A 15,506-nucleotide genomic window follows, 5' to 3' on the forward strand; every position below is an offset into this window, starting at 1 on the left:
ACTAGTCATTATTAGGGAATCTGTTGTATGTATTTATAAACAGGATGTGTTTAGCATTTTTTTTAATGGGATAAGGTAAAATAAATTCTATCATTTTCATGCTGAAGTTACACCACACCAAAAATATATTCATTATATTTAACAATAAAATAACAAAAAAAAGCCAGCTGGGAAGTGTGGTATTCAATCATAAAGAGATTTAGCACAGGTAAACACACTAATAACATACCTAATTAAAGTCCTACTTTGTTCATAAAATAAAATTATTAATTTTTATATTAAATTTGAGTATATATTAAAAGACTTAGCTTCGTAGAGTTATTCTTAGGTGAAGGTGAGGCTATAACGTTTCTTTGGTAATGAGATGAGATCACATTATTCCTGTTTTCAACTTCCCAATATGAATGAATTGATCAGATGACAAGAAATTCAATCCACAAGGACTCAAATGACTCGTACTCAACCATAAAACTAAACCAGGAAAAAACACCAACTAGTGGGACCCGAATAGAGATCCAACCAATCACAGCCCTCCACGTGCCCCCTTCATCTAATTATTCCCTTCACCTTTCTCTCCCACCTCTCCTCATTTCATCTTCCCTTGTTTGTTGATTTCGTTTCGCTCAAGCACTCCTACGTTTGATCACACTTTTGCCTGTAACTTTTTATTTTTTCTCTCATTTAATGGGTTTTGAGTATTAATTTTTGTTCTTTGCTTCATTTGGTTTTTCTTTAACACTGCTTTTGAGTTGACCCACCTCCATTTTTGCAGGTTTCTTCTTCTGGAATTTCGTTTTTTCGTCATTTTGGCGGTTGATTTGGCTCTTGGCTATGCATTGGTCTCCAATACCCATTTGCATTTTCGTCTGATCTTTTGACTTGGTTACTTTGGATTCTTCTGCAATATTAAGGGCTTTCCTGCTTATGGTAAGGTTTCCATGACCTGATTTGGGAGGTTCTTTGCTGATTTTAGTTCTTTTGAAGTTCTGGGTTCCTTGAACTTTCAGGTTTATGATATTTTGAAGAGGACATATTGTTCATCACTGCATTGTTTTTAGTTGGTTCTTTTAGTATATATTCTGATGTGCCCATTTGGTTCCACTTGTTGGATCTACTTTTTCTTGTTCAGTTAGTTCAAGTATGGTCATGGCCAGTCCTCTAACAGTTCAAAGTTCCATTTTGTATTCACGTTCCGTACATGTAAGAGGTGTTAGTGGCAACTTTACTCTTTGTGTGAAAATATGCTTTTTCTTAAGAACCTTAGGGGAAGGTGTTGTAGTCCTAACTCCTTAATATTCATCGGATGTGATATTCGAGTTAGAGTGTATGCCTTTATAAATCTACCTGCCTATTGTGTTCTAAGAATCCGGTGGTAAAAACACTTGTTTTACTAAAGATTGGTTTTTCTCTGAAAAAAACATAAGAGATTGATGTTTTTATAAAATTTCATACAAGTCTTGTGGCTATATTCAAATAGTTTTTATTGTAGAGTATGACTTGTACTAGTTGTCTGATTCATTTTTGTTTATAGCTTAATTCACAAGGTAAAGACATGGGATTGTAATAATATGAATTGTCCTCTCTACAATTTAATGTAGTAATTATGAGCATAGTCAAGACGGGTTTATTGAGATGGATGCTGAAATACCAGTAACAAGAAGAAATAACGTCAATATCAGTAGTGAGAGTGTCTTTCTCGATATAAATGTGAATCTCGATCCTTTTAGTGCATAAACCTATAAATCCTCATTACCTTGAAGGAAACAGAAGTTTAGAAGGATGGTAGGAAGACTGACGGTTACTAGTTTTCATATGTTTTTTCTGGTTGTGTGTAATTAGGAGACTAAGCTTAGTTCTGAGTCAGTAGAGGTTTTGTTTCGTTAATAGCAGGTTCTCCCTGGATTTTATGTTACAATGGTTTTCCTCCACTCCACCATAAGTGTTGATTCTCAATAAACTTGGGAGGCAGTCAGTCCTAGACATTTCAGCTGTCTCTTTTTCAAAAGAAAAAAAGAAAGACTCAAAAGTTCTGAAAAAATATATGATATACATTGATTCAAGTTTCATAACAATTCTTCTTCTGATCATTAAACTCATCAGATATTCAAAACCGTGGCCAAAGTCTATAGGTTGGTTTCTGACCTTATATCTCTTTCAAGACAAAGATAAAACATTATATCTCACCTTAGCTACCAGGCTGGTATATATGCTATTATGAGGTGACTTGGTCATACATTTATGTAATGGGATACTTTACTGAGGCTCTAGATGTACATCTTTATTGTCAAAAAAAGAAAAAGGTCAAGTTGAATTTCTCTTGTCCTTAGTGAAGGTTAAATTAGTTATTATCTCATGCTAACAATGTTGCACAAAGTAAACTGTTACTGTATTTGTGATTCTTGAGGGAAAGAATTCCCAGTAATTCAAACCAAATTTTGGTGATAATGTTGAAATTTGTTGATGCAATTGATTGATATAATTTTCCTGAAAGTATTAAAGTGGATGAAAAGTTTTTTACATTTACAGTGTTTTAATCATTTTTTCTCCTCATGTTTTGTTTGTTTCTGTTAAGGAAGAAATGAAAATCAAAAGTCAAGAGTGGATAAAAGTAGAAGAAATTACTGAAGGAATAAGGTCTGTTGGCCAAGCATAAGATCTGACAAGGAATACATTCATGATGGCTATCTCACAAGACACAGTTATGGCTATCAAGTCTTACCAAAATCATGCAGGACTTTTTGTTAAAAGCTATTTACTTGCTGATCCCTTTCTACCATACACTTCTGTTCTTGTTGGCATATTTTTCTGCAAATTGGTAGGTTATTAGCTTTCTCTGTTCTTCTTATTTCTTTTTTATTTGGGACTTTTATGAAAATTGGGTGCTTCACTTTTGCATTCACGGCCAGCTGCTTAGTTATTTTATACCAACTCATTATAAACTACAGGTTTATGATCTAACTCAGTACCTCAGTGCGTACTACTTCAAGAACTATGCTAGTCTTACAAAAATTCAACAAATTGAGTGGAACAATCGGTGATTTTCTCTTCCTTCATTCCAGATGTCAATAAATAAGATTTATTTATTTTTAGTCATTACAACATTGCTTGCTAAGTTAGAATTTTATTTTGGCAGAGGTATATCCAGTGTTCATGCGGTTTTTATCACAGTTATGTCGTTGCACTTTGTGTTCTTGTCCGATCTTTTCTCTGATCAACGACTAGCTGGATTTATTACATTTCGAAGCTCACCCCTCTCTACTTTTACATTAGGGGTAAGTTTAATTTCTTTTTGTATTAATGTTGCTGTAGGTTACTCAGCTTTAGTTTATATTTGCAAGAATTTGTTACTTCTAGTTTAGATAACCTTGCCGCAAATGGCGAATCAAATATTGACATGTTACTTTTTATGACTGATTGATTGAGTGACCTATTGTTTTGATTTTGTACTATTTTATCCAATCTTTTAACAAGGAAGAGTTTCTTGACTATATAAGCTTACCTAGCACAGGAACTTTTTGACTCCATTCTATACAGCTCTCCATGTAACGTATTGTAATACTTCCATAATTAATTATGCTTGGGATTAAGTGAACCTTTTGTGTAATTTGATGGACATTAAATTTGTTCAACTAATTTTCGAAAGCACTTAAATTTTACCACCACATATATGAGAGTGATCTACGTTTTCACTACAGTCAACAACCAGTGAATTCCAACAGAACATTCAGCCCACCCCATTGGTGAGGATAAGTGTCCATGATAACCACCAGAAAAATTGCATGTGTATGGTGTCTAAGTGAGAGTAAGGAACTGCATATGTGTGAAGCATTATATCTTCTGCATTTATCTTTTGTATTGCTATATTACTAGTTGCATTGTACTAAGACATGTGTACTGAAGTTGGAATGTCTTACTTTTCTTTTTTCCCCCCTTAATTAGGTCTGCTCTTAAATGTTTAAGCTTTCCAATTTTTCATTGATGAAATAAGAATCTAAGTATCTTTTACCATTGGTTATTGGCCATTGCAAAAATCTAGGAGGCATAAAAAGGGTCAGGATGTTCATGTCACTATCAATCCTCTCATTTCAACATAGTGCATGTGGAAAACACAGGTAGTTTGGCAGTGGCACCGCGTGAAGTCCATGAAAAACTTATTGTTGACTCTGAAAATATACATATATAGGAGGAAAGTCTTTAATTACATAGGGGGAAGTTAGGACATATAATCATAATGGATGTGAAAAGAAATGCAAGAAAAAGAATACAATCAATATTAAATCTGGAAAATGACCTTTGATCAGGGATTAAACTGTGTATAACCTTTTTTTTTTATTATTTATTTATTTATTTTAGTTTTATGTATCTCATCTGTAATCTGGGCTCATATTCCTTTTTGCAGTTTTCCTTAACTTAAAGAACTTAAGTTCTCATTTGATGAGTCTTCTTTATGAACTAAAATCATTTATGCATGTTTTACAGGTCTCTGTTGGATACTTCATTGCTGATCTTACAATGATATTATGGTTGTACCCTTCATTAGGTGGACTGGAGTATGTAAGTATCCTTACTGCAGCTTACTAATGAATGCCAAAAACTTATATTAGGCATCAATTTACATGACCATGTCTTATATAAAATGCTTGATCATTTGTATGTGGAATATCTTTGATTTATTACTTACACAAGACAAATCACATCTTAGGTTGTAATATTGTTTCTTGTAATGTAATTTTTCATTGGGTACTCTGACAATGTGCTTTCCTGGTTAACTTCCTTAAGGTAGACAAACAGCAGAGCTATCATGGCATACTTAAGAACACTCAATCACACACACCCTTGCCACCCAAATAATATGTATAAATATATCTTTTATATATATTAAGAAAAAATCAATTCCACACGGTCATCTCATATATGATTGAACTTAAACATAAGCCAAGATACACATTTGCTTAATAAGGTAATTATCACTTTCAGGTTCTCCATCACTCACTTTCTGGAATTGCAGTGGCATATTCCATGTTTTCTGGAGAAGGGCAACTTTATACATTCATGATCCTCATCTCTGAGATTACCACTCCAGAAATTAATATAAGATGGTAGGTCTACCATCTATGAGTTTGAGTGAGATTTTTATGCTAGTTTTGGACTTTGTGATTATGATACAACTTTTGGATTTCATGAAGGTATCTTGATACTGGTGGTATGAAGAGGTCAATTGTATATCTCATAAATGGTGTGGTGATTTTTTTCTTGTGGCTGGTGAGTTTGAAATTTCATGGACTGTATCTACCGTAGCATCTTTTGTATTTCAATATGAAGAGAAACATCTTGCTGACTGAACTTACGAAATGCAGGTTGCAAGAATAGTACTGTTTGGCTATGTTTTCGACCACATCTACTTGCATTACAGTCAGGTATAATGCTACCATTTAAATTTTCTTTCAGTGTCCTCAAAGACAAAGACTGCAGCAGCTTATTTATTTTTTCCACTGAGATCTTTCTAATTTGATCTTTATAAAAAATGAACCATCAGATTTGGCTTTTATCTATACTTTTGCTTCCCTACTATATTCCTCTTGGCCAGCTTAAGAATGAGTTGTCAACTTCATTATTGGACAACTGTTTTCAAGTTGTCAACTTTTTCCCAGTATAATTTCCAAACAAAGTTTAATATTTTGTCAATTTTAAACTCAAAAGTAGGATATATTTTATTGGAACTTTAAATAAGATACACCCATTTGATACTTCAGTTAGATAGTTGGGCAATTACAATTTTTGAGGAAAAAGTAGTTTATTTTAATGATGGTTTTATAGAATGACAGATTTTTTACTTTGTTTGATTTTGCAGGTTGTCCAAATGCACATATTTGGATATCTGTTGGTGATGGTGGTGCCTTCTGTTCTAGCTATAATGAACTTAATGTGGTTTGGAAAGATCCTTAAGGGGCTGAAAAAGCAATTAGCTAAAAGGCAATGATGGTGAACAACATAAAGCCCGCACAGTTCTTACATGCCTAACTTTATGGTTTATTCTTTTATATTCTTTACTGTAAAAAAAAAAAAAAGGATAAGGGGTTAAGGGAAATACATGGTTAAACGAACTACTCATTATCATGTTGGTGGAGAAATCAACTTCTGTAAATGATTCAACTTGCACACAATATCTACTTTTAATGTTTAGTTCATATGTATTCTCGGTAAGATTACTTTCTTTTTTTGGCAGAAGTTATGCTCTTCAATTTTACCCGTGGAAGAAATTTTCAACTATCATTTTACCATAAAAGACTCCTAAGATGTTCTTTTTATTTTTTTTATTGCCTGTTCAGTTCCAATGCAATGAGAGGGTGTTTTTATTTTGATAACTAGCAAATAGCATTTCGAGAGTACTTTCAAACTATTATTATTATTGTTAATTAAGTTATATTTGGTTTAATTTATAAGGGAGTTATATTTACACCCCACCCCATCTTTTGTAAATGACCAAAATAAAAGTGGAACAAATTTAAGATTCCATCAATGGAGGAATCATCCTACTGTTATGTATTTAAATTCAGTATTTATATTGTTATTGTATATGCAATGCATGTGTGTTAATAATTGTTATTTTTTTTTGTTTCTCATAATAAAAAAGCGCTGTTTTTTAATTTATTGTAAAATTTTTATTCATATATTTAAAATACTTTCATTACAGTAGTTTTACAAGGAAAAAAAAATCAAAATAGGACATCTTGTTCGGACAACGAAATAGAAAGAAGAGGATGACCATTGTTAAAGTCGAAAGACATAACTCCGGTGATAACCATGCCGGAGCTAACAGAGATTTGAAGAATCAAAATTTATGGAGCCCCTTTAATAATCTAAATAAATATCTTTCTGAAATCATCAAAGTAGGTTAGAATTCTATATTTTTTTTTTCAAAAAATTCTTCTCTAAGTTGAGAACTCTAAAATTAACTTCTTACATTTAAGAATTTATTGTTTATCTATATTTGAGATGTTTGGATTTTTCGAAACTCCATGGACATGCAGAAGAGATATACTATCCCCACTCGAACCAAGACATAACTTTTACTTGTTCAAATAACAATTAAGGTTGCGCAGGGTCAGGAATGACGAATCGAATCTCTTTATCATAGAGAGATTCATTTTGTAAGTTCATTATTATGGGTAGTTCTTACAAACCAAAGGTAGAATAGTTAAATTATCGATGTAGATACTACATAGTTGGTTCTCATCCTTCAGAGACTAAGAGTGTAATAATGGGATTCTCCCCTTCTTTACCAGAGCGGCTAAAGTTATAGAAACAAAAAAGTCTACTTACTAAAGCAGCTATAGTTGTGCTGTGAGAAAAAAACAACTGCAGCATAACTGTGAAAAAAATCTGAGTTGAGTGTTTGGTAAATTATAAATTTTAAAGTACTGTGAGTTTCTTAAGATCTATTATAATAATAATGATAATGTTATAATCTAGTTTATTATAATCATCAATGTGTAAAAACTTATTTTATATAATATTTTATTTTTTTATATATTTTTAATTTTTTTTTAAAATATAAATTTATATGCATTTAATAAAAATAATTTATGCTATTTTTATAGTGTGTTTTATCAAATTTAAAAAAAAAATAGAAACTCAAATATATAAGAAAAAATTTAGGTTAATGTTGTTTATTAATATTAAATAAAATATAAATTATATTTTTTTTTAAAAAAAATAATAGACTTAATAAGAAATTTTTACACCAAAAATACAAAATACACACTTTATTACATATATACCTTCACACGGTTAAACTAACATTTATACTCACCAACTTTATGTTATTACATTTTTACCATGCACACACACTACATGCACCCGTACACGTCATTGATTGATGATTTATATCAATCATTCATTACATCATTTCCCTCTCCTTTTCTGTTCTTTTGCTTATTATTTTCAATTTCTTTTGAGTTTTTTTTTTTTTTTTAAAAAAAAAAAATCAAAACCTCCATAGCTAAACTTTTCTCCCTCCACAATCCCAACCCGTTTCCCATCTTCTTTCTGTTCTTCCATTTTTTTCAACTCACATTAACCGATTCACATAACCGTTTTTCCTTTTTTTTTTTTTTTTTTTTTTTTTTTTTTTCTCTTAATCTATTTATAAATATGGCTATTACTCGTTCTTCATCCACTCCTTCCCATGTGCCAAAGAAAAGTTCTAAAATGGGATTAAAATCTGTAGCTAATAGGAATAAGGGCAAACGTCCTGTTGTTCAAGACGATGACTCCGATTTTGCTCCTCAAATGTCTAAACGTGAGCGAGTTCCTCCTAAGAAGAAATCAAATTTTGTTGCCTATGAAAAAATTTCTCATGATCTTGCTCAAAAAAATGATCAGGATGGTGCTCCTCTTCGATCACAGGTTTATTTTTCGGTTTCTTTTTGGTTTCCCCCCATTTTTGAAATTTTTTCATATTCAACTTTTGTGGGTTTTGTGTGTATTAATTTCATTATTTTAGGTTTCTCATTTTAGCTATTCTTTTTTTTTTTTTTTGGGTTTTAGGGCTTTTGATTTATTAATTTAATTTATGTGTTATTTTATTGGGTTTTTCATTTTTTGTTTTTAAGTTATAATTTCTGTTACATTTATTGTTATTTTTTTTTCCTGTTTTTGTTTTCTAGATGTGTTATTGTTTTTCATTTCAATTTCTTTATTTGATCAGTTTTCATTTTTTTTAATTATTTTTTCATATTTTTTTTTTATAGTTTTAACACCTTGCTATATTTGTTTGTATCGAAATTATTGTTATCTTGTTGTTTTCTGTTCATTTATACATCATCAATGGGTAAAAATTAGAATTATCATGGATGTTGGTGTTGAAGGAGTTTTTCCTGTTTGTTTGTTTGTTTATAGTTATTTTGTAGTTGTATTATAGTTTTGTAACTTGCATATGCTCATTCATTATATTTACTTTCTTTGTAAAATGCAGGATTGGGTTAACAAATTCAGTCACAATGATTTCTACAGATCAAAGTGCGTATGTACGAGCAATTTCTCTGTTATTGCTAACATTAAGAATACTTTATCTGTGAATTTGTTAACAATGTTCTGAGACACGCAGTTTGGGCATTTTTTAGATATCCCTGGCTTTGTTTTTCACCCCCAAGTAGTTCACAGCCTTCTTTTGAGGGAGGTTTACCAGCCCAATCCAAAAGAATTTTGGGCTAAGGTTGCTGGTCGTTGTATACGGTTCAATGCCGAAGAATTTTACTTGATCACTAGTCTTGATTGTTTTGGGGATTGCAATAAACTTTTGTTTTCCCAAGAATCGAACCAGTTAATTGAGGTATGTTTCCCTGGCATAAAAACGATTGATCATAAGGCTATAGAGGATGCTTTCTTGGGCAGCAGGTGGGGACAGGATGAATCCCTAGGATTAAAACTCTCTGTGTTGTATTTCATCGAATGTTTCCTTCTTACCAATACTCCGGATAAGGAAGTTTCTAGGTTTGATTTAGATGTCATTGACAGCGGTCGATGGGATGAGTATTGTTGGGGTAGGGAGTCATTTGAGTTGACTATTGATTCTTTTAAAGGCAGAATAGAGCATGGTATTAAAATGAAAAATAAAAAAGAGGAGAAGGGAGGTCAGTCCTACGATGGTTGGTACAGAGCGTTAGGCTGTCCTTGGGTGTTCATAGTCTGGTTTTATGAATGTTGTCCTGCGAAGGTAAACACTTTTTGCAAAAGAGAATGAGGTGTTAGCCCAAGATATGTTTCCAAGAGGGGGGGTGAATTGGAAATTTAAACTAATTTCGGTAAATTAAAACTTTTAACACAAAATTATGCAATTAGTCACTTAATCAAATAAAAGCAAGTAATATGGCAAGCAATATATTAAGACAAATAATCAAACTTGTATAGTAAAGAGTTTAAGGATTAGAAAATGCAAACTCTCGATTTTTACAAGGTTCGGTAGAGCTATGCCACCTACGTCCTTGGTCTTCAAAGCTATGGACCTAGCTTTGAGTTCCAATATCGAGCCAAGTTAACGGGCTTGACTAACCCTTACAACCGGGAAATTTTCACCAAGGTATTTCCAAACAGTGGCGGACCTAGGATTTAAGTTGAGGTGGGGCGACACTTTTTTTTTATAAGTGAGGATGCATCTTTTTTTTTCTGCATTACATAACATGTTAAAAATTAATGTAAATTTATATTTTAGTATTAAATACATTATAAAGTAAAAAAAAAAGTAACAATAAAATATATTTAGTTCAATAATTAAGACATTAAATATAAGTATTATTGGTAGAAGTTCAAAAAGTAAAATTAAAATATTAAAGTAAACATGCGTTTATTGGGATCAGAATCCATGACCTCTTTTACATGTATGAAATGACTTTACCATTATACCAAACTTATTTTATGTGTATAGATATCACTTTTATTTATAAATATATGTTGTAACTAACTAAAATGCATATATATTTTTTTCCCGATTTTTTTTTCAGGGTGGGCGACTGCCCCACCTTGCCGCTATGTGGGTCCTGTTGGAATTTATTTTACCAGGATCTTAGATCTACTCACAAGTATGTTGTTTAACACCCTAAATATGAACTTTCTAAAAACGATAAATAAACACATATAAAGTTAAGAAAACCTTACATTGATGGCAGCGGAATAATATCTCCTTCCACTCAAATCTCTAACCCTTGTATCCTTTCTGTCGCAGAGTATTATCAAGATCTGAGCCCGAATGTCCTTCTCTTTGTGTGTTATCCTTCACAGTCTTCCAAACTATGATTGAGGTACCACTTGCTGTGTGTGGGCACTTACTCTATCACTAAGGTTCGAAATTTATGAAGAAGAAAAGAGAGAGGGTACGTTCGACTATAGAAGAGAAAGGGAAGGCTCAGTTTTCTGAAGAAAATTTTCTGACAGAAAGCTTATTGAAAAACTTATTAAAACTTGTTATTTGACTGAGCCATCACTTTCTATTTATAGGCAACTACTAGGTTTATGTTAGGAGTTATTTGGCATTAAAATAATGAAAATATCAATTTGAAAAACCTGCTTAAAAGGCTGGCCATGGTGTGTAATGGGCCTCACTTGGTTTTTGCAGTTTTCACAAATTTTATTTCTATTTTCTCAAAAACGCCAATTTTCCAATTCTAACCATTTAAATGCTAAAACTAATTATTTAATAACTAAAATAGATTATTAAATAATATTTTCATTTAATTTAATTATTAATTAGACATATAAAGTCTATTAATAAATAAATAAACCTAGAATCTCTTTTCTTTACAATTTTGCCCCTGCTTAGTGAAAATTCACAAATTACACATAGTCTAACTTTAGAATTATAATTGATTAATCACAAATCAATTATTGAGTCTTACAAGAAGTATAGTCTCAACTAGAATGGGGACCATGGATCTATATGCTGAGCTTCCAATAAGTGAACCGAATTTACTAAGTAAATTCCTACTTATTAATTATTCGTTGAATCCACTCTTAGGACTTAGAATTGCACTCTCAGACTTATATAGAGCATATTATATGTTCCACGATATAGATATGCTATCTCATTTAACCATTGTTATAATCTTATTGTGATCAAAGATCCTCTATATAGATAATTTACATCGAGATGGGATAATTTTACCGTTCTCACCCCTCAATGTATTTTGCCCCTTAAAACACTTAGCTACCTGTAAATGATGTTTAGTGATCTAAGAATTAGTCACTTAAACAAGAGCTCATCCATTTACTGCTATTTAGCTAAGCTCGAAGGGAATCATCACTTGACTTCTATACACCAGTAGAAGCTATAGATTCCATATTTATGTTCAGCACTCCCACTCAATCATACTATCATGTTCCCAAAATATACGTATCACTCTGACCCAAAAGTAGGCTTAACTAATAAATCAAAGAACATGAATAGTACTCCCGAGTTGAGCCTAATCATATCGGGATTTAGATTCTTTTAATCTTAAGATCAACTACTGATATTGACTTGGAAAGATATAACGGTAAGTTTAGTAATATCTTAACTAAGTTGCAATATCGGTCCAGTCCAATGTATACTCCATACATTCGAAACTAGTATACTTTACGAATGTCCTGGAAAGAACATAACACTTACTCCAAGTGTAAGTACACATCATCGCTGATTTTCACATCAGTGTAAATCCAAAACACTGATGAAACAGGGACTTAGTCTTTTGATTCATATGATCACAATCACATTCCACTGTGTTGACGATACTGTAATTGTGAATAAACATATGATCTGGACTTAACTGATTTTGTGTGTAAATGTAATAAACATATTAAACCATTAGTATGTAAAATTCATGCAAACATAAATCACTTCAAATTTCTTATATTGATAACTAATCAGATTGTAAAGGGTTTTATTTTGGGCACAAAACCCAACAAACTCCCACTTGCACTAACATAAAACAAACTGTGCAAATAAATCAATCTGATGTCTTGATCTTCAGATCAAGTGTAGTATATTTGAATCCACCCAGACTTCTGGAAACTAGTTCATAAATATGTTTATGAAACATCCTTTACTATATGCATTACTCATCAAGGGATACTGAAATCCTTACTGTTTTAAAGTACATCTGAATAAACAGAAGACATATCGCTCATATTTTAAAATATGGAATTGAGATAATACAGCGTAGACTTTTCTTCAGTAATATAACTTTCTGGTAATTTCGAATTTACAAAGTTATAATTCTTTTCTGATAGAGCTTGAATTATTATAAAATAATTCCTCCACCCCCAAAGTAACCACCATCTCATAATTCGAATGAGTTGGGGTAGACACAAGGATAACTGACATACAGTTCCTTAATATCTAACATATAGATCACTTTCATAAATCTTTCTTGAATATCTTCTAATGTTCCTTATTTGATTACATCTCAGATAGCTCCCACTCAATAGCAGATGTCTGGTTAAATTTTACTTTTAACCTCTTTATTGTTTGGAGAGTTATCTAGTTGTGACTTATTGTATTAGTCTGAAACTTTAAGTTTCTTTTAAGACTAAATCATCAACATAGCAGACTAGTATTTAGAGTGAAAAATACTTGCCAGAGATTAAGTAATCAAAATCAAGATACCATAAAATGTTATGAGGATAAAGAATTCTTGGCTCAAGTCATTCGAATAGACTGAACTAGAATTCTATTATCTTATTCTCATAATTCTGATAAGTTATATCTATCCACATGAATGTTTAGATTTGCTTTTCAGTAGTGTTCTTAAGTTCCTATCACAAGTGTCAACCTGATGAAGATGGGTAAAGAATTTTAAAATTCTCCCACTCAATTAAGGTAGTGTGATACATTATCAAAGAACTTTTATAGGTATCAATTTTTACTACAACAGTAAAGCTAAATTGGAACATACAATCAAGATCAAGGATTTATAGTAATAATAGCTAAGTCATTATATTACTTCCATGTTTAAAGAAAATATGTGTTACATAGGGTATTGTGGATAAATTCCACCCCTAAGTATATAGAGATTATGATCCACCCCTAAAGGTTGTAAAGATCATGATTCTCTAAGTGTTATAGAGATAATGTGGAGTTGAATACAATCCAGAGTTCATTAGATATAAAATATCGTTGAACTGCATAGTTTTCTTAACTTTTCTCCACCCCTATCAGATCAAAAGATCATTTTATTAAACAAATTCTCAATAATTGTATTAGAATTAACAATTATTAATAAACATAGAAATAATTTCTAGAATTTATTTAATATAACTCTATGAAGAGTTGTAAATATTATAGAATTTGCATCAATAATAAAAACACTTACACATACAAACATATAAATATAATGTGGTAATTGTGGTTTAAGATAAAGTAAATGAAGCTCAATGTCGTAAATTGCAATTTGTTTGAATAGAAAATAAACTTTATTAATAATAATAAAAAAAAAGTATTGCAACAATATGAGAAAAACAGGGATAAAAATCCCTAACTAAAATTCGAAATCCAAATTGTCTTTAAACTAAAACAATTAATTCAAAAAATAGATAAATGAGCTTCATCTTGGACGATCTTCACCCTTTGTCCAGCTTTCTGATCCAACTCATGAAGATAGCATCTGAGTTCAAGTAGCTTGGCCTATAAGAAAAAGAAACAAATAAACAAAGTTAGTCTAGAATCAATAATCCAATTGGATAATAATTCACTAAAACTCTTAAAGTTTATAGAAAGAAATACCTTGTTTCTTTGCAAGAAGTTTAGGACATTGGGGTTTCCAATGACCTTTGTCATTGCAGTAGAAACACTTTCCTTTGAGAGCATCACCAGAAGCAGCAGCCTTTTTGTTTTTCATGGCTTTTGCACGCTTCTTGGTGTTTCTCCACTTCTTCTTTGATTTGGGTTTAGAAGCAGAGGCCACATTTGCCTCAGGTTTGACCGTCCCATTACCATTCCCAGAATTTTGAGGCTTACTCCCTTTTCTTTTGGGGCCTCCAATCAAATTTTCATATGTCTGAAGGTCATTGACTAACTCATGAAAGTCTATGTCCTTTTTATTCATGACATAATTTGATGTATAGGGCAGAAAAGCTGGAGTCAGACTATTCAAGATAAGGCTTACTTGAGTAGTATGATCCATTTCAGCACCATGATCATGGGCTTCTTGGAAATAACTTGCCATGAGGAGAACATGATCACGCACGTTTTGATGGGGTTCCATCCGTGCATTGATGTATTTCTTAGTCGCGTCAAAGCGAGACTGAAGAGATGCCCTACCGAATAGCTCAGTTAACTTCGCCATAACTTCAGCAGCCTTTTCGGTTTTAGAAAACCGAGTTTTAAGGGTGTCAACCATGCTGGAAAGCATAAAGTATAGAGCTTTGTCATTTGCTTTCTGCCAACGCTCATACTTTTCTTTCACAGCTTTGGTTGCATTGTCCCCCGACACTTCTGGAGACGGCTCAGTTAACACAAACAAGGCACTTTCTCCTATGAGAGCAATATTAATGTTCTCATTCCATTTTGGAAAGTTAGATCCATTTGGCTTATTTTCGGTCAAGAGTGATAACATGGAATTCATCATGGTTATACAGGATACTACAAAATAATAAATATAAATCAATAATGGTTTAACACAAAATCAATTCAGAAATTATAAGCACATAGCATGTAGGAATGATAAGAGAAAATACTAAAAAAAATACAACCCTAAATAATTTCCAAGGTTTTCAACAAACTGATATCAGTGTCCCGTTTAGGTAAAAGTCAAAGCTACCATCTATTGAATAGAGTTGTCAGCTCATCTAAAATGTTAAACATTCTAGCAACCTTTTATTCGATCAAGATTGGAATCCAACATTGTCCCGTTTAGGCGAGAGTCAAGGCTATTCGATCTTATGAGCTTCTACCATTGTTTCATATTTTGCAAGTCAAATATGGTCGCCACCATTAGGGTGATCCATACCATATAAAACACTTACAAAGCTACTTA

The 15,506-nt window shown here is 31.9% G+C and overlaps 1 protein-coding gene across 2 annotated transcripts; it reads left to right on the top strand.

Annotated features, from left to right (window-relative positions):
* The first annotated feature begins 324 nt into the window (after positions 1-324).
* On the top strand, positions 325-6,204 carry LOC115697927 (uncharacterized). Of its 2 annotated transcripts, none has more exons than XM_030625100.2 (10): positions 325-657; positions 773-927; positions 2,577-2,815; positions 2,946-3,034; positions 3,134-3,272; positions 4,480-4,554; positions 4,978-5,099; positions 5,187-5,262; positions 5,358-5,417; positions 5,852-6,204. In XM_030625100.2, exons 3-10 carry the CDS (start codon positions 2,675-2,677, stop codon positions 5,978-5,980), a joined length of 831 nt encoding a protein of 276 aa, XP_030480960.1. In that variant the 5' UTR covers positions 325-657; positions 773-927; positions 2,577-2,674; the 3' UTR covers positions 5,981-6,204. The 2 variants fall into 2 exon arrangements, with proteins under 2 accessions (XP_030480960.1, XP_030480959.1); XM_030625099.2 differs by having other exon boundaries at positions 327-657; positions 2,573-2,815.
* Positions 6,205-15,506: the final 9,302 nt, after the last annotated feature.

This window comes from Cannabis sativa, chromosome 7, assembly GCF_029168945.1.
Source record: "Cannabis sativa cultivar Pink pepper isolate KNU-18-1 chromosome 7, ASM2916894v1, whole genome shotgun sequence".
NCBI lineage: Eukaryota > Viridiplantae > Streptophyta > Magnoliopsida > Rosales > Cannabaceae > Cannabis > Cannabis sativa.